The 20868-nt window shown below is 36.4% G+C and overlaps 2 protein-coding genes across 2 annotated transcripts; both read left to right on the forward strand.

Moving 5' to 3' along the window:
• The first annotated feature begins 4717 nt into the window (after nucleotides 1-4717).
• On the forward strand, nucleotides 4718-5731 carry LOC139874664 (uncharacterized). The gene has a single exon (XM_071862070.1). The coding sequence runs from the start codon at nucleotides 4718-4720 to the stop codon at nucleotides 5729-5731; it is 1014 nt and encodes a 337-aa protein (XP_071718171.1).
• A 15-nt stretch (nucleotides 5732-5746) lies between these two features.
• LOC139874665 (uncharacterized) lies at nucleotides 5747-10677 on the forward strand. The gene is made up of 4 exons (XM_071862071.1): nucleotides 5747-6095; nucleotides 6221-6810; nucleotides 6918-7227; nucleotides 10094-10677. Exons 1-4 carry the CDS (start codon nucleotides 5747-5749, stop codon nucleotides 10675-10677), a joined length of 1833 nt encoding a protein of 610 aa, XP_071718172.1.
• The last annotated feature ends 10191 nt before the right edge of the window (nucleotides 10678-20868 follow it).

A 20868-nucleotide genomic window follows, 5' to 3' on the forward strand; every position in this document is an offset into this window, starting at 1 on the left:
CAAGGACTTGGAGTAATTTTGTTCTAGGCTGAAAACCTAACCATGTATGAAACAATACCTTAAAGTTTGTTTGAGAACTAGGTGCATATGACCCTCTAGCCCCTTCTTAAATTCGCCCCTTTAACGGAATATAAATTATTTACTTCCGATTATAAATGATTAGTAAACAAAAAAAAATAATGGGGAGAGAGTGGTGAGAGAAAATAGAGAGAGAGTGGAGAGAGGCGGGCACGGGCGAGTACGACGGTGACCTCAGGCAACATAACAAGAGTTCAGGCAGAAATCGATTAACGTCTTACATGTTCTTCAATTTTCCGAAAGATTGGGCGGTTGTGGATTTGTGGAAATTATTCAAACCATACAGGGCTGTGAGGGATATCTTCATACCATCCAAAACCCTTCGCAATGGCCACCGTTATGCTTTTGTCAAATTCGGTGAGGTGAACGATGGTAACAGATTACTGAAATCTCTTGAGTCGGTTAAGATTGGCAGTGAGTTGATCAAGATTTTCAAGGCTACTACTAGGGGTCCAAAACCTACTGGTACAAATGGTCCAAACCCTAATGTGACGAATGGACAGCCACGTGTGTTCCTGTAACACCCTGTTTTCTCTGTTACACGTTATTCTGGACGTTGTTCGAGTTCCAAGGTGTGTAACGTAACTTTTCAACCCCAAATAAAGTTTGAGTTGATGTTTCAAAGCCTTACCATTGGAAAGAATATCTTATTACGTTTCCAACGATATTTGATTCATCGAAAACGGAGTTACGGTCGAAAAGTTATGGCCAAAACAAGTTGCTAATCCTGATTTTGCTCGGCTGCCAGTATCTGTAGGTTGGAGCGGCGCTCCACCCTTTTGAGCGGGGCTCCGATTGCCCCTTATGCATTTTTTAGCCTTTTTAAAGGGTTTAAATGAGGGGTATTATAGTCCTTTCGTATATGGACGGTTTGGGGACCTCAAAACTGATCCAAAACCTTATCCTAACTCATTTTCACATCCATTCAACACTCATCCATTCTGAGAGAGAGAGAGAGAGAGAGAGAGAAAGAGAGATTTCTAGAGAGAGAATTGAGGTTTTGGAGAAGAAGAAGCTTGAATCGATCAAAAGCTCAAGTGTTAAAGTTGTTCACCTCGTTCTTAGCTACGTTTTGGTTGTTGTGATAAGTTCTAACTCCGAATTTCATTGTTTGATTTGATATTCAAAGTTAGGGTTTGAACTTGGTTTGTAGAGAAACCCATTTTAAATCTTGAACTGAGTTCATTGATGCTTGTAATTGGGTTTATTGTTGTTGTTGGTGGGTTTTGGGTTGGAAATCGACTTGGCCATGATTTAGGACTTGTAATTGGGTTTAATCACTAGGTTTAGTGATTGTAGAAGTGTTGAAACCCATTTGGGGGTATTTGGAAGACTAATTTTGAAATGGGTCAAAATTAGGGTTTATGTGTCAATTTGGGCAAGATAAGTGTTTAACACTTATGATTGGGTTTAATTGGTGTATTAGGACCATTCTCACTTGTGTTAGTGATTATTGGTTAGTTTGGGCGGAGTTTGGGCTCGGAAGTGCATTTGGGTCGAAATTGCACTAAGTGTCATTTTGGGTTGATTTGTAAATCCACCCTAATTGTGTTGGTTGTTATGTGATAAATGGAATAGGTACGTTCCATTGGCGAGTTGCGGGATTGGATTGCACTTTATCGAGGCGTTTAAGGTGAGTGTAAATTTACTATACGTGTATGTATGCATAGGATGGGTGCGTGTGTGTGGAGTGACCCTTGCTCGGGTTTACTCTATTTATGTGTGGACGAATGGACTCCACTTGTGCTTCGGGTCCATGTGATACGCTTATGCGTTTGGGTTACCACCCTTGATGTTGTGATTGGCTAGTTTTGGATAAACCCTTTGGCGATGGGTTTTGCTAGCTTTTGTCGTGGTGATGATTCGGGTAGTGAATCGCGTGATGTTCGGATTCACTAAGGCGCGTGAAGTTCGGCCAACCCTATTGTGATGTATGACTAAGGTATGAATCGCGTGAAGTTCGGATTCATAGAGGCGCGTGAAGTCCGGCCATCCTTAATAGTCAAATGGTTTGGAGGTAGTGAGTCGCGTGAAGTCCGGATTCACTATGAAGTTCGGCCAACCTTCATGTGGTTTAGGTTAAGGGGTTAACCTTGTTGATGTTGTTGAGTATATTTATTGTGTATGCACGTATATACTATTTGTTGTGTTGTAGCTAATCATGTGGCGTTAGCTTGGAGATTTCGTAGCGTGTAGCTACTTTGTGTATGTGCCTATTTATAGCTTGCTTGCTATGCGGTGGTGGTATGTGTTTACTCTTTGTGCTTAGTGATGCGTAGTCGTTTTATGCATATGTATGTGTATAGTATCTTTACATTCACTAAGCATTTGCTTACCCTCTCGTTGTTGATATTTTTATAGGTTCGCGTGTTGGCGGCTCGGGTAAGCGTGGGAATTAGAAGATCTTGTTTTTGGATTAATTAGGATTGGATAGTGTATCCCCAATCACCATGCTCAGTCTATGTTTTGTATTAAACTAAAATGGGTCGAAATGGTCATTTTGTCGTAATTTGGGTCGATGTGGGCCCGGTGTTGTAAAACTCGATTTTATTGTGGGAAATTCTTAGTTTTACTTATATTGACGTGTTATGATAATTTGTTTCATTTAAAAGTGTTGAGAAACGTGTTTTACGAACGAGCATAAAAAGAAAGTGGACAGGCCACTTTGGAGCGGCGTGCCCCTACGTGGAGCGGCGCTCCATATGTCTGAAACTGGTATTTTAATAAAAAAAATAAGCGTGTTTCGGTTGGATAACGGGTTGGGTCATTACAGTTCCTGGTTGGGAATCGATTCCAAGATGTTAGAAGTTTCAACGAGGTGATTAACAATATGGATGATCTAAGGTCGAAGATAAACAATAAAAAGGCTGATCTCAGATCAACCCTAAACACAATGAGAATGCCTGTTGATAATAACATTCGTCCGATGGTGAATGAGAAATATTCAGAGACAACTGTTATTCCGAAAGTCCCAAAGGTGAAAAGATGGTGTTGATCAAAGACGAAAATAACAACCATAGTCAATTATCACAGGCAATTCTATGCGAAGCAAAAACCCTGAAAATTCTTAAAAACCTAAAGAACATATGTATTGAAGAAGGTCATGGGGATACCCAGATCAAGCTTTTAGGGGGTCTAAGTGTGCTAATCATATTCAACAATGATACAACCGCTTCATCTGTGTTCCACGACAGTTCCCATCCGCTTAAGAAATGGATTCACAAAGTTCAACTATGGGATGATGATTTTTGGCCAGAAGGGAGAATGGTCTGGCTAAGGATCTCTGGTGTACCGATACAATGTTGGATGGATAGCACTCTCATGGCTATTGCAAACCTATGGGGGGTGTCATATGAATTGGATAACTATTCTTTTGAGGACCATCAAACCCTTAATCATGGCAGAGTTTATGTGAAACTAAATGATCCTGGTAAAGTCAATTGCAACCTCAAATTACTATATAAATCTAAGGTCTACTTCATTAGAGTTAAAGAAGAAAAGAAGAGTTGGTCAGCCGTTGATGATTTTTCAGAGGATGAAGATAACTTTGTTAGTTCAGATTATGTTGATTATGATGAATATGCGAATAGTCTCGATGATTATGATAATGAAGGTTCATTCATCCCCTCGGATGACGATAAAGTTAACTTGTCCAATATTAATGATGAGGAAGATGACGGTTTTGATGACTTTAATGATGATGAGGCAGATATTCCGGTCACTTTTAATTCTCCGGTAATCAATAGTCCGGTGGAAGATCTAGATTCGGGTTGCATGGGAACCAATCAAGATTTCGAGAAGTGCAATTATGATGATGCGGTGGCAGAAACGAGGAGCTGTAACTTCCCTAACCCTAGTCCCAAAAAGGATTTAACAGGTTCTCCTTGTCCCAATATAAAAACCAATAATTATGGGGGTGAGCCATCTATTAATGTTAACGATAGTAATTCTCATGTGTCTGATCAAATGGTCGATGGGCCATACGATAGCAACGGCCCAAAAGATAATGTGAGTAACAACGGGCCTTTTGAGCTGGATGAAGATGGGCTTGAATTTGTTAGTGACTTGAATTGCAATAATAAACAAAACGTTGATCCAACATCAAATGAGGCTAGTAAACAACGTAGTCATGTTCCATTACCTAAAGAGTCTAATGTTGTTGGGCCCCAACCCAATATGAGTGGACCTTCTGTGCAAAATAAGGAATCGGTCAAAAAGAATAAGCGGAATAAGAGTTCTAGTGCGTCTACATGTCTCCCCAACTGTCCGAATTCTAATCGTCAATCAAGGTCCTCGACTTCTAGTTCTCAACGTGGTTCTGAGATTTCCTTCTGTAATAATTGCTATTGGAATGCAATTGGTAACCATAGGGCCTCATCTAGAATAAGAAGAATGAAAGAGATGTCCAGGAGAGGCATTAACCTTGATGAGACACATAAGTGCAAGTCGTGTGGAATTAAAGCTGGCCTTAAGAGATCACAGTCAAAACGCAGATGCTCTAACAGATGTTCTGATTCCCAATTGCACTCTATTGGTGAGGAAGAAATCAGGGATTTCGGCAACCAAATCGGGTTAAGGTGGAACGCCTTTAACCCCCAGTAAGTGCCATGTCCCTCATATCATTTAATTTTGTTTTATTATGAAGATTCTTACTTTAAACGTGTGTGGCTTTGGGGTCAAAGGGAAATTCGGGTGGGTTAAAAACTTATGTTTTAGTGAGAAGCCTGATTTTGTGGCTCTTCAAGAAACGAGATGTAAGCATTTGAATGATCAATGGGTTGGATCTTTATGGGGTAACGATAACTTTGGGTTTTTACAAAAGGAAGTTGTTGGTAAGTCGGGCGGTATGTTATTAATTTGGGATACGAAATTGTTTTCAGCTTCAAGTACTTTGTGTAGTGACTATTTTTTGACAGTTAGAGGAAAATGGGTTGGTTCGGGGAAAGAATCCATCATAGTAAATATCTACGGTCCTCATGATGATGCAAGTAAGAAAGTTATGTGGAAATCATTAGATAGTATTATGTCGGGCATTGATGTGGCGTGGGTATTGTGTGGCGATTTTAATGAGGTTAGGGTTGAGTCGGATCGTATGAATTGCGAATTCAATAGAAGGCGGGCCATTAGATTCAATGACTTCATAAATAGAAATAATTTAATTGAAATCCCAATTAATGGTCGTAAGTTCACTAGGATAAGCGATGGCGGGGTCAAATTTAGTAAGTTAAATAGGTTCCTTGTTTCCTATTTATCCTTAGATCTTTGGAAAGACCTTTCGGTTGTCCCATTAGACCGAAGAGTCTCGGATCATTGCCCTTTAATCTTGAGAGACAAAATAGTTGATTACGGTCTAAAACCATTTAAAGTTTTTAATGTGTGGTTTCAAAAAGAAGGTGTGGATTCTATCATTGAAGGTGCATGGAGTAAGCCGGTTTCTAGTAAGCGTGTCGATTGCATATTTTGTGATAAATTGAAAAATATAAAGTTTGCACTTAAGGAATTGAGTAACAAAGAGTTTGGTAATTTAGATGGTGAGATCAATGTCCTCAAAAAAAAAGTGGACGAGTGGGGAAAAAAGGCCGAAGCTTGCCCCCTTGATAATGATGAAAGGAAAATTTGGTTAGATACTAGAAAAAATTGGATACAGAAATAGAATACAAAAATCAACATGTTAAAACAAAAGGTGAGAAATCGTTGGGTGATCGAGGGTGATGAAAACTCTAAGTTTTTCCATTCGTCAATCAAGAGAAAGTATAATAAGAATAATATTCGGGGGCTTAACATCGACGGGGATTGGAACGAAAATCCAACAGAGGTCAAATCCACCATCAAGAACCATTTCAAAAAAAATTTTAGCTCAAAAAACTCCAACAGGTCGTGCTTACTGGACTGGTTTAGCCCTGATGGGCCTGACCCGATTACTGGGCCAACAGTGGGCCAGCTCATGATTTCAGAAGCTAATGACTTGGAACAAAAATTCTGTGAAAATGAGGTTTGGGAAGCTATTAAAGAATATGGTGAGCAAAAGTCCCGGATCCCGATGGGTTGAATCTAAGCTTCTACAAAAAATATTGGAACTTAATTAAAGAAGATCTTTTGAATGCAATAAACCATTTTTGGGATAAGGGTGATTTTTCTAAAGGTTGTAGTGCATCATTTGTCACCCTTGTTCCCAAGAAGTCGGAACCAACTTCTTTAAGTGACTATAGACCAATTAGCTTGATCGGGAACTATTATAAAGTCATTGCGAAATTGTTATCCAACCGTCTTCGCAAAGCGGTACCTAAACTTGTGGGTCATGAGAAAAGTGCTTTTAAAAGGGGTAGAAATATTTTAGACGGGGCTTTAATCGCGAATGAATCTCTTGACTATCTAAAACAAACGCGTTCGAAAAGTCTTATTTTCAAAGTGGACTTTGAGAAAGCGTTCGATTGTTTGAGTTGGGAATTTCTTTTAGAGGTTATGGAATTTATGGGTTTCGGTATTCGGTGGAGACATTGGATACTCTCTTGTCTTAGTTCGGCCTCAATCTCAGTGATCGTTAATGGCTCTCCGACTAGTGAATTTAACTTAGCAAGAGGGGTGAGACAAGGAGACCCAGTCTCCCATTTTCTTTTCATTCTTGCGGCCGAAGGCCTTAATGCATTAACTAAAGCCGCGGTTAATTATATCTATTCTCTGATGTTGAAATTGGAAGTGACAAAATTTGTATCTCCCATCTCCAATATGCGGGTGATACAATTTATTTTGGGGATTGGAGTATACAAAACATGCGTAACTTGATGAAATTACTAAAGTGTTTTGAGTTAACGTCCGGCCTTAAAGTGAATTATAAAAAGAGCAAGTTATATGGTGTGGGGGTTAATTCTTCCGAGGTTGAACTTATGGCAAAACGTTTTGGATGCAATCATGATTCACTTCCTTTTATCTATCTTAGGTTACCTGTTGGTGCTAAATTAAATAAAATTAGTAGTTGGGAGCCGGTTATCGATAAATTCACTAAAAGACTTTCAGATTGGAAAGCACGTACGATGTCGATTGGTGGACGCCTAACTCTTGTCAAATCGGTGCTAAATTGTCTTCCATTGTACTTCTTCTCACTCTTCCATGCCCCACCATGTGTGATCAAAAAACTTGAGAGCGTGAGATGTAATTTTTTTTTGGGCGGGTCGGGAAATGACTCCAAAATTTCATGGGTCAAATGGGAGGAGGTTCTTTTACCATACGGGGCGGGTGGGTTAAATTTGTGTAAGACCCAAATATTTATTGTACATAATGTATTTATGGTGTACGATGCGTGTATGAAGTGTACGAAGCATGTACGTGTTGCTTGCTCGAACGTCGAAGGAGATTGGACGTTGTCTGAAGTGACAAGGTGTGTACGTATCTTTTCAACCCCAAATAAAGTTTGTGTTGATGTTTCAAAGCCTTACCATTGGAAAGAAAATCTTATTACATTTCCAACGATATGTGATTCATCGAAAACGGAGCTACGGTCAAAAAGTTATGGCCAAAACAAGTTACTGAAAACTGACCTGAAGGTTGGAGCGGCGCTCCGAATGCGTCTGATGTAATTTTCAGCATTTTTAAAGTGTTTAAATGAGGGGTACTTTGGTCTTTTCACTTGGAGTCAGTTTGGGGTCATCAAAACTGATCCATTGATCATTCTTATCCTCATTTCACCCACACAAACACTTTCATCAAACCCTAGAGGGAGAAACCCATTTTAGTGAGAGAGAGCTCTAATTGGAGAAGAAGAAGAGTGTTTCGGGTCAAACCTCAAGTATTAAAGTTGTTCATCTCATCAACGGCATCATTTTGGCGGTATTAGGTAAGTTCAAACTCCGAATTTCATTTGTTAGATTTGATATTCAAGTTAGGGTTTGAGATTGTTAGTTGTAAAACCCATTTAGTTGATGAAGAGGGTCTATGGAAACTTGCTATTTTGATATTTGGCGGGTTTTGGGTTGGTTAATGATTTAACCATGTTTAAGACTTGTAAATGGTGTATAATCACTAGTATTAGTGATTATTGATGTTTTGGAGACCATTAGGGTTCTTGTGGTTGACTAATTTTGACTAGAGTCAAAATTAGAGTTTGTTGATGATTATGACCCAATTGTCGATTAAATAAGGTTTATAAACTTAAAATGGATTAAGTTGAAGTATAAAATCGAGTTAAATATGTTTTGGTGTGAAAACTTGCTAATGGCGCGATGTTGACTCCTTATGGGTCAAAATTAGGGTTTAAGTGTCATTTTGGGCAAGATAGGTGTTTAACACCTATGATTGGGTTTAATTGGCGTATTAGGACCATTCTCACTTGTGTTAGTGATTATTGGTTAATTTTGGGCGCGGTTTGTACTTGGAAGTGCATTTGGGTCGAAATTGCACTAAGTGTCAATTGGGTTGGTTTGTAAGTCAACCCTAATTGTGTTACTTGTTATGTGATAAATGGAATAGGTACATTCCATCGGCGATTGCGGATTTTGGTTTGGCATCCATCAAGACTTCAAGGTGAGTGTTAATATCCTATGTGCATATGTATGTGTAGGATGGGTGCAGGTCGGGTGAAGTGATTCTCGGCTATAGAGCTCACTTCACATATAGGTGGTTTTGATGGACTTGTGTATAGGTCCAATTGGCACGGTTGTGCGTTTTGGTACACATTTGATGAAGGTGTACCTTTGGCGAAGTACACATTTGGTGTGTACATTATCACATGTGGTTGTGATGTGGATGATATAACCCCAATGGCGAAGGGTTTTGATGTTGAGAAGTGAGTCGCGTGTAGTTCGGATTCACGATGATGCGTGTAGTTCGGTCATCTTATTGAGGTAGTAATCTCGTGTGGTTTCGGATTACTAAGGCTCGTGTAGTTCGGCCAACCTCGATGTTGTCTTGTTGAAGATAGTAATCTTGTGTGGTTTCGGATTGCTAAGGCTCGTGTAGTTCGGCCAATCTTCATTGTGGTGTTTGGTATTCGGTAATGGGTTAAGGGGTTAACCATATTCGTTTATATATATATATATATATATATATATATATATATATATATATATATATATATATATATATATATATATATATATATATATTGTTGTATTGTCGTAATGTAGCTAACCCTTCGAGTGTAGCTTCTTGGCGTTGTTCACATCGTCGTTGGTGAACTTATGTTTGTTGATGCATATTTAGTTTATTGATTAGTGATCGTACGGTATGCTTAGATTAGCTTGCCTTTATGCTTGGATGCTCCGGTATGCGGTATTTGTTTATTTATGTGGTGTGTCCATTTTATGCATATATATGTATGTAGTATATTTTCACTCACTAAGCGTTAGCTTACCTTCTCGTTGTTTACTTTTTTTTATAGATTTGCTTGGATGAGGTGGCTTGGGTAAGCGTGGGAACTAGTGGCTCGCGTAGTTGCTTTAGAAGGCTTGCTTTTGGATTAATTAGGATTGGGTAGCGTATCCCCAATCGCCATGCTCGGCTTTTATTTTGTGTTCAAAATTGTGGGGTCAAAACTTGTATTTTGTACTTAAAGGGTAAATTGGGTCGATGTGGGCCCCGCCTCGTAAAACTTATTTTATGAATGGAACGTGTTAGTTTTTCATATATGAATATGTTGTGAAAAGCATTTTGTCTAAATACGTCGGGAAGTGGTCAAACATTTTCGCATTTGGGACTTTTTGGACAGCGGGCTGCCAGGCCCCTTTTGCGCGCCGCGCAAGGGGATGGCGCCCCGCGCCATTTACTGCACAAAGAATTTTTTTTTTATTGATATTTCCGCGTGATCGTTTGTATATCGGGTTGGGTTGTTACAATTTGGGCTCTTTAAAAAACAAAAATTTAGCCTTGATCGGCAAGTAGTGGTGGAGGTTTCGAACCGAGCCTGCCACTTTGTGGGTCAAGGTTATTTCTAGCATTTATGGTCCCTCGGGTGGTTTTTAATTGGACCGAAAACATAAACTTATTTCACATAACGCTACTTGGACAAATATTATTAAAGCAGGTGATCAAATCAACGCTACTGTTGTTTCGTTCAAGAACTCTTTCAGCATTGCGGTTGGTGACGGGTGCAAGACCAGTTTCTGGTCTGACATTTGGGTGGGATCAGACACCCTCAAAAACAGATTCGGAAGGATTTTCAGGCTGGAGCAGAATCCTAACGTGATGGTTCGTGACAGAATTAATCAAGATGGCAGCGGTAATTGGGAATGGTCTCGGCAGCCTACAGGCAGAATAAAATCTCAATTTGAAGACTTAGTTGCAGCGATTTCGGATACTAAACTAAACTCAAAAGATGATACATGGGCTTGGAATTTAAACGGGAATGGTAAATTCACGACAAAAAAACTATCATGCTTGCTTGATTCCAAATCTTTATGTGTTGGGTCTAATTTTACGGATACTTTGCGTAACAACTTGGTTCCAAAAAAGGTGGAAGTTTTCATTTGGCGCGCGCGAAAGAATAGAATTGCTTCGCTTATAGAATTGGATAAGCGTGGGATCGATTTACATACCGTTCGTTGCCCACTTTGTGACGACGATGTGGAAACGGTTAATCACGCCCTCCTATTTTGTAAGCATGTTTGATGTGTGGTCTAAAGTGTTTGATTGGTGGGGCTTGAATATCTCCTCATCTTTAAGTCTTAATGACATGTTCTTGGCCTCTCCAAATATAGCGATGTTGGAAGAAGGTTCTATAATTTGGCAAGCTTTGATTTGGACGTGTGGATATCTCATTTGGTGAAACCGGAATCAAAAAACTTTCAACAACAAGTGTTGGACGACTCCGGTTGCATTATGCGAAATTCAAGTTAAATTGTTCGAATGGATTTCGAAAAGATGTAAATCTAAATCTATTGTATGCCATCAGTGGCTTCATAACCCAAAAAGTCTTATTGTATAAATTGTTAACAACACCTTGTTAGTTAACATTGTGAGATTGGGTCTATAAGCTTATTGTAATTGCGATGTAAACATTGTATGTTTGTTTTGTGAGTTAATAAAATTTCTATTGCTTTTTTTAAAAAAAAATTATTTACTTCCTAGAAAAGAAATTGTGATGGGCTATCATTTATTTTTAAGTCATGGTGCGTTTGATAAAATTGAGTAATAAAATCATAAACAATTTATAATTTGAAATAATTCAAAGGTTCTCAATGAATTGATTTTTGTATGACAATAACATGTTAAATAATCATTTTGAACGAATAATATGAATAATGTTTTATTACCTTTTTAACATTTGACATGAATAAAAAATGCAATGTAGTTGTTTAATAAATATCCTTTATATAATTTAAGAATAATATTTTAAAAGTTTAGGCGGTTAATAGTTAAGAGATATTCCAGCTTTACATGATTAAACATTGAATACTAAATCATTCAACTTTATCTATCATTCAGAGATCAGAAATAAACACATTAAATGTTCAATAATTTAACATTCAGCAGTGGACTATTCAATTAGAATTCTTTTTGACAAAAATAAAGAATACTCGTATTGAACGAGGTTGTTTTACAAAGTAAAACGCCATAATAATGAATACAAAAGGACATGTAAAAAAATTAACTTTAAACGAGTCTCCCTAACATTTCGAAAAACCTTACGATCAAACTAACCAAACAAAAACTGAAAATAACACGATAATACACAGAACCAAATCAAGCGAAGATTTACAAGACCAACATCCAAACAATCAACCATCCAAACAAACACAACAATCAGCCATCCAAACAAACTCGCCCTTAAATTAAAAGTTAGGTGTTTTGTAATAAAGCAACATATGAGGGGACAAATATCCGGCTACCAAACACCCCGCAATTCGCTCATGTTGTTTTTTTTGGCTAAAATAACGATTACTATTAAAATTAGGTTACTTTCATCAATAAATGAAAGAACCTCAAAACCGATACATCCAATCCAAACAAACATAACGGCTCACTAAAAGAAAACTTGCTAGAACAAAAACTTATGAACTAGATCTAGATACCTCTACCCGAGCCACAACTGAATCATAACGCCAAAGACAAACATGCACAACCGAACACATTTAGAAGGACAAAGGATATGACTACGAAAAATAAGAAGTTAAAAACACAAGCAAAACGCACATCCTACAATGAACACTACAAACCTAACCAAAGATGCCGAAATTAACCGGCATTAGAGACACCCTTTTGGTTCCTTTCATCTGGTCGCGAAGTAATCCCGTCAATCTTATCAATACGAACGCCTTTTCCGTTTCGATTAGAAAAAGAATAAGTCAAAATGTTGGAGGATTAATCGCTAATAAGAACGCCCGACGATGGGGGAATCACCCCTTGATCCACCAAATCTTGAAAGAAACCTTTATCTCTTGAAGCCGAAGAACCCGCCACAAGCGCGTCTCTTTCCACGACAACATTCTTGGAAAACTTCACCTTCTGCTTGGCTTTTGAGGACCTTATAAACTTATTACCAACATCCATCTTAATTAAATTCATGTTGTTTTTAATTGTGTTTTTTCATCGTATTAATTAAATTCATCACGTGGGCTTTTATATTTTGCTGAAATTCACGACTAAATTTCAGTGCATTGTGAAAAGACTCGAAACATTTTTAGATGAGTTCCGTGATTATCATTGGAAACGTTCATCATATCATCCACCTTTGACGCATTGTTACTTCAATTTGTTTTATACTCCGTATTAATTTCTAATAAGTATATTAGCCAACACTAATGAATAATAATCGGCTGATGTCATCATGACCTCAACTATTTCGTCTTTTAGTGATTTTTTTCCTTCCTTTTTTCCTTTTTTTTTATGTTTTTCATCTCAATTATCTAGTCCAACGGAGTGGGCCACTCAAGACCTCCATCTAGTTATAAAAAGGTATATTCACTAATCTACAGCTTCTCGAAATATAATAATTTGGATTCGTTTTGATTTGAACTATCTCCCACTCAAAGACTTGAGATCTCTACTTACAAAATATTACACCTTACTACTACGCTAACTCGTTAAGGTTGGATAAACGTTAGTAGTCGACTTATTGTATTATGAAATTACGCTTCTGGATAAACGTTAGTAGTCGACTTATTGTATTATGAAATTACCCTTCTTTCGTTTCAATATGAAAGTAGAGGCGGGAGAATCTAAGTAGAGACTCGTATGGTCACGGAAAACAGCTAGTTTAAATTTTTTTAATATAAAAAATTATTTAAATTGTATAGGACACCACTAAATCTTAATAGAGTTAAGGCTAATTAAGGGTCATATACTTTTTTTTGTCCCGATGTAGTCCATATACTCAAAAAATACTAATTTATGTCACATACTTTCAAAAAGTGTATCGATATAAACAAAAGGTAACATGTTACTGGCTAAACAGGTTACCTTTTATTTACATCGATACACTTTTTGAAAGTATGTGACCTACATTAGTAATTTTTTGAGTATATAGCTTACATTGGAACCAAAAAAAGTATATTTTTTTTGAAGCTCAATCTACAAAATCGATCAACGATGATTCTCTTCACAAATTGACTTCGGATTAATGAATCATAACATCAAACGAAGTTTCGCACATCATCATAACTGATAATCAACAACAAATTCATAGAGTTTGATCTCGAGTTCATCCTTTACCGAAAATCGTGTCCGATTTGAGCACCGGATCAATCTGAGAGGTTATAGCGAAATGTAAAAATACAGATGTGATCGATATCTCTTCGTGAAACTATCTGTAAATTTACAGCTCTTAAATCGAAGAAATGAATCCGAATTTCGAAGTCAAAGTTTTGAAAAGAAAGTCAAACGAACAACCTTATTTATCAGGTCAACAAGTTAAGTTGATTTACATTAACACATTTTTTTAAAGTTTATGGCCTATAATAGCATTTTTTTGGTATATGGCCTACATCGGGCCAAAAAGGGTATATGACCCTTGAGTAGCCTTAACCCATTTTAATATATAACGTCCTATATTTTTCAAAATCTATAGTTTTTCTTTTAAATTGTATAGGATGCCACTAAATTATACTACTCGAACTTATATATTTTTTGAATTTATAATTTTTTGAAGGTAAACTATCACTAATATAACATTTTAATATAATTTCTACTGGAAAAAATTTCAGGACCTAAAATTCTGGAATTGTCACTGTATGAAAGTGCTTTCTTCTCCACTTGCAGTATATTACGTATTGAAACGACCCAACTCATCGATTTCCGGCCCATAAACTTTTTTCCTTTTTAATATACATTAAATAACACTTTAGGTTCCATTACACAATTTTCAAAAAGTATTTTTTTATCATAATAAGTTCAACGAACTTAAAAACATACAATAATAATTTAAACTCCTTAATACAATAATACGTTAGTTAAATCATATTAGGCACAACAACCCGTGACTCATTTAACGTTAACAAGGACCAACTTTGACCCGACTAGTTCACAACCGACAAAAGACCGAGCATGATGATCGGGAATATACTACCCAATCCTAAATCAATCCAAAAGCAAGATCTCTAATCCCTGCTTACCCGAGCCGCCATATCATGAACCTCTAAAAATATCAACAACGAGAGGGTAAGCTAATGCTTAGTGAATGTAAAGGTACTATACACGTACATATGCATAAAATGAATACATAACACCAAGCACAAAAATAATAAACACATACCACCACCGCATAGCAAGCAAGCTATAATAATAAGCACATACACAAAGTAGCTACACACTACGAAATCTCCAAGCTAACGCCACAAGATTTGCTACAACACAACAATATGTATATACAATAAATATAATCAACAACATCAACAAGGTTAACCCCTTAACCTAAACCACATGAAGGTTGGCCGAACTTCACGCGCCTTAGTGAATCCGGACTTCAAGCAACTCACTACCTTCAAACAACTTGACTATTAAGGATGTCCGAACTTCACGCGCCTTTATGAATCCGAACATCACGCGACTCATACCTTAATCAAACATCACAATAGGGTTGGCCGAACTTCACGCGCCTTAGTTAATCCGAACATCACGCGATTCACTACCCGAATCACCTTCACGACAAATGCTAGCAAAACCCATCGCCAAAGGGTTTATCCAATACACTAGCCAATCACAACATCAAGGGTGGTAGCCCCACCAAACGCATAAGCGTATCACATGGACCCAAAGCATAAGAGGGATCCATTCTCCCACACATACATAGAGTAAACCCGAGCAAGGGTCACTCTACACACACGCACCCATCCTATGCATACATACACGTATAGTAAATTTACACTCATCTTAAACGCTTGGATGAAGTGCAATCCAATCTCGCAACTCGCCAATGGAACGTACCTATTCCATGTACCACAATAATCATCAATACAAACTCATTTGGACTCTCGACCCGCCCAAGTGAACAACAAGTGCAAATTACACCCTTTTGCACTTTTAACGCTACTCGAAGGTCTGAAACCAACAAGACCAACTCCCGCGTACCCGAAATACCTAAATGTACCAACTATAGCACTCGAACGCATTTTAACTCGAGTTTCGCTCGAAAACCCATTTTGACCCTTAAAAGTCAAAATCTCACCATTTACAAGTTTTGACTTCAAAACGCCATTAACTCGAGTTTATACTTCAACTTAACTCATTTTAAGTTTATAAACCTTACACAAACGACAATCGAACCGAAATCACCAACAAGCCCAAATTTTGACTATATTCAAGATTAGTCAACTAAATGAACACAAATGGTTTCCATTACTTCAATAATGACTAAATACTTGTGATTACACTCTTTTGCAAGTCTCACATGTATAAACTTGCTCACCAAATCTAAAACCCGCCTACAACACCAATAAACCCGTTTTCTAGTTCACATCTTCCATTAATGAACTAATGGGGTTTTACTCATGAACAACCATTCAAACCCTAGATATGAACAATGAAGCACAAGAATGAATTTCAGAGTTAGAACTTACCACTAGTATCAAAACGTAGCCGTGAACGAGGAGAACAATATTAACTCTTGCTCCAAAGATCGACACTCGAGTCTTCCCTTTCGATTTACCACTTTGATCTTGGGAAGAAATGTGAGTTTGAGAGAAAGAGAGAAAAGAAAATGATAAAATGAAATATGTGGATGTGGTGTGGTGTTATGAGCTGGTCACCAAGTAAAAAGACCATTATACCCTTCCACTAAACCCAAAATGACCAAAATCCGGATGCTGACTGGCCGCTAGGCGCGGTGCGCCTATACACGGCCGCGGCGCGGCTTCATGTGGAAGTTCATTACAGTCGTCCGTACAAAATCAAGCCTCTGAATGCTGTAGGTGGCGCGACGCGGCTAACATGCCAAATCGAAGGCAATTGTGACGACCCGAAATTTTCTGACCAAATTTAAACTTAATCTTTATATGATTTCGACACGATAAGCAAAGTCTGTAATGTTGAAGTCTCAAAAACTTTGAACTAATGTTATATATTCAGTTAACCTTTGACTATTGACCGACGATTCACGAACATCTATTTGTATATATATATATATATATATATATATATATATATATATATATATATATATATATATATATATATATATATATAATAAGTTGAAATATTAATTATTAAAATTAATTATAAATAACTTGCAATGTGTATTTAAAAACTGATTTATGTATATTAGATAAAGATATATACATATATATAATTTCAAGTTATTTAGTAAACGATAGTAACATTCGATTATTGATTCGATTGATATTTAGATAAGTTAACTAAAACGTTTAAGATGAACAAGTAAAACACTAATTTGCTACAGTAATTTTGAATTGCTACAATACCCGAAAGCTACAGTGTTTTTGAAAACCACTATTTGCTACAGTAAAAATCATTTTGCTACAGTAAAACACTATTTCAAAATGAAAATGTATGTATATTTTACAAATGTTATAAAATATAATATTAACTTAGATATAAAACGTTTTGATTTAAAAATAATATTATTATATATTAAGACGTTAATTTATAAACGCAAATGACCATAACACTCAAACATACAAGTTACATTATGAGTGAGATAGTTTTTCATTGATCTGAGTCTTGTTATTGATAAAGGTACAATACACGAAACATAAAATACTAGTTTCTAAGCGTACGAAAATGCGTTCGAGAAACCGGAACCGGGACTTAAGTCGAGTGACAACGTACGAGTCATTGGAACAAAAATTACAAATCAACTATGCACAAAAATATAATATAATATATAATTAATTAATATAAATTATATATATATTTAAATAATATGTCCACGAACAAAGAGACAAAATCATTGTGAGCTGGAGACTAGAGCCATGCGATCGCATGGGCAATGCCCTTCGAAACCATGCGATCGCATGGAAGGGTTGGTGAGGCCAGGTCTATAAATGATCGAATTCTCGCGCAGTTTTTCACACTCTATCTCTCTTATCTATATTATACTCCGTAATATTTACTTAAATTATTATTATTTTTATTATTATTATTAATATAATTAAGATTAATATAATAATAATAATAATAATTATTATTATTATTATTATTATTATTCTTATTATTGTTATCGTTATTGTTATTATTATTATTATTATTATTATTATTATTATTATTATTATTATTATTATTATTATTATTATTATTATTATTATTATTAGTATTATTAGTATTATACATAAAATACTACGACGAAGTCATGAGCGAGTTATTACAAACGAGTTTTTCGAGCGGGATAGAGCTAATGAAATTATGGGTTATAGCTATGGAAGTTATGGGTATGATTCAGGGGTATTGCTCGTGAGTCAAACTAATGTTTATCATCTCCGTTGCGTCTACGTACTTTCCTGCAATATTGAATCTCAATATTGATACGTGAGCATTCATATCTCAACTTTTATATATTAATAGTGTATCCCTAACTAGTGCTCGAGTATATATGTTTATGCATGCTTGTATGCTTTAATTTTGTTGTTAGATAGTTTATGATGAATCACGAATTTGATACATATGCTACTGATATAAAGTATATGATATGCATGTTTTTGGAAAGCTGGCGAAAAATTATTAACTTTTCATTTAGAAATCGCGTGATTTCGATGAACGGATTAAAAGATATGGTCAACTGAATTATGATTAACATTAATTGAAATTTCTTTTGAATCTGCAATTGATATTTAAACAACTTGTTTATAAGATTGATAAATTGAATTTTCAAATATTATTAATCGAGTAAATGAATTTCTATATAAGGCACGTCTCGTCTTGTTGAACAATTGTCAAAGTTGACTGTCTTATCATGTTTTAAAGCTTTATAAACACTATAATCTGATTTTACAAGTATTGGAAAACTATGTGAAATAATAAAATATTTTTGATTGCCATGATAATTCAAATATAATATAGCTCCTGAAATAAATAATATTTTGAGTTTGATAAACTATAAATTCGTTCAATTATCAAGACTTATATTATGTTAATAAACATGTATATGTTTAAAGATCATATTGGGTCAGGTTGACTTTTGAGATGACTTTTGTTAACTTTTGCATGTTGGTCTCGAGCATTAGGATTGTGATACACTATGACCCGACCTAGCTTGTTAGACATTTATTGACCAACATATGTTCTCTAGGTTGAGATCTACGATTACTTTGCATTCCGAGTTTCAGTCACATTTCGGTGAATGAATTTATGTGCTGCTAAGGTGAGTTTATAAATCCCTTTTTAATTGCTTTTGCAATCTATATTTTTTGGGCTGAGAATACATGCACTTTATTTTAAACGCAATGGACACAAGTACATACTTAATTCTACACTGAGTTTGAACCGAAAATCCCTTAGCTTTGGTAACTAGTAACTGCCGGTTATAAGAACTGGTGGGCGCGAGTAGTTGTATATGGATCCATAGGGCTTGACATCCCCGTCTGTTCCAGGTATAGAAACCCTAGCCTGAACTATAAAACAGATATATACTATTTGAGTTTAGTACATGTTGGATTGCGTGTATTGTACATGTTGGTTGCATGTATGTTAAAACAGGGGTACTTATTATAACGTTAAAGCTTAGTTACCAGGGTGCTCAATCTTGTAGAATATTTTGATAAACGTTTCTTGATAAAACAACAGAAATCTTGTGATCCACCTTTATATACAGATTATGCGCAACACTAAAACTATGAACTCACAACATTTGTGTTGACACTTTTAAGCATGTTTATTCTCAGGTTCCTAGAAGTCTTTCGCTGTTTGCTTATACGTTGTACAAGCTATGTGCCTGGAGTCATACATGTTTTATTCAAGAAAACTTTGCATTCACAAAATCATCACCATGTATCTTATTTGACTGTATTGTCAACGGATGTATTGTTAAAAACTATTATATACGGTGATTGTCTGTACGTAGAAATCATCAGACGTCGAAAACCTTGGATTTATATATTCATTTATGGTGTTCCTTTTCAAAAGAATGCAATGTTTACAAAACGTATCATATAGAGGTAATAACCTCACTATGAAATCAATGAATGATGTATTCGTCCAAGTGGATTTGGACGGGTCATCACAGCAACCTTTTTCTCCAGGGACTGAAGTTGTCAGGTTCTGATTCTTGTGTAATTCTGAAAATGCATAAGTGTTAGGTTCACTTTTAGTGGCACTTTCTGATGCATACTTTTACTGACACTTTCTGATGTACTAAAATTCAGGGTGTTACAACTCTCCCCCACTTAAACTGGATCGTGTCCTCGCGATCTAAACCTCATCGCGAACAAGGAAAATACGACTTCCCCAACTTTTCGAGTTCTCACACTACTCTACACCCCTTGATGCCACCGTTGCATCCTATCGTTCACACTTTCTCTCCACTTAACGTTCCAATCACACCATTATTCTCCATGATTCTTTGGCGCACTCTAATTTACAACGTAGAGTATCCTTGCCAACCGTCATCTAATTTGAGTCATCCACACCACGCACACGGTGATGGAATTTCCCGCAAGCTTTTCAGTAACTCCAACCGACACGCAACCTTGCACGACTTACAACTCGTCCACCATTACCCTGTGAACATCGCTTCGACCATCCATTAAGGATGATCTTGTCACTTCTCGCACGTACAAGTCCTCGATACTCTAGAGAACTCACTCTCGAACTCGCTCTACACTAACATATCTCTACACGAGACAATCAAAATCAACACTCTACATCTCGAGTTCGCTCACAAAATGGGACGACTTCCAACAAATTGCTCAAACACGCCTACCAAACTGGGGCAAACACCATACCCTCTGGGTACATACTCCCCCACTCAGTGTTTTTGAAAGAACCCGTTCATATACATTATAAACGATTCACAATAGTTGATTACATTGCGAGGTATTTGACCTCTATATGATACATTTTACAAACATTGCATTCGTTTTTAAAAGACAATCTTTCTTTACATCGAAAATTGACAGGCATGCATACCATTTCATAATATCCACTATCCAACTATAAATTGATTTAATAATAATCTTTGATGAACTCAATGACTCGAATGCAACGTTCTTCGAAATATGCTATGAAAGACTCCAAGTAATATCTTTAAAATGAGCAAATGCACAGCGGAAGATTTCTTTAACACCTGAGAATAAACATGCTTTAAAGTGTCAACCAAAAGGTTGGTGAGTTCATTAGTTTATCATAATCATTTATTTCCATCATTTTAATAGACCACAAGAATTTCATTTCCAGTTCTCATGAATATACGTCCCA

Source organism: Rutidosis leptorrhynchoides, chromosome 11 (genome assembly GCF_046630445.1).
Source record: "Rutidosis leptorrhynchoides isolate AG116_Rl617_1_P2 chromosome 11, CSIRO_AGI_Rlap_v1, whole genome shotgun sequence".
Lineage (NCBI taxonomy): Eukaryota > Viridiplantae > Streptophyta > Magnoliopsida > Asterales > Asteraceae > Rutidosis > Rutidosis leptorrhynchoides.

Coding starts and splice junctions, on each gene's coding strand:
- LOC139874665 (XM_071862071.1), top strand. CDS start 5,747: ATGTTAAAACAAAAGGTGAGAAATCGTTGGGTGATCGAGGGTGATGAA. Junction 6,811..6,917: donor CTCCCATCTCCAATATGCGG/GTGATACAATTT, acceptor AATTATAAAAAG/AGCAAGTTATATGGTGTGGG. Junction 7,228..10,093: donor AAAACTTGAGAGCGTGAGAT/GTAATTTTTTTT, acceptor TTATTAAAGCAG/GTGATCAAATCAACGCTACT.
- LOC139874664 (XM_071862070.1), top strand. CDS start 4,718: ATGAAGATTCTTACTTTAAACGTGTGTGGCTTTGGGGTCAAAGGGAAA.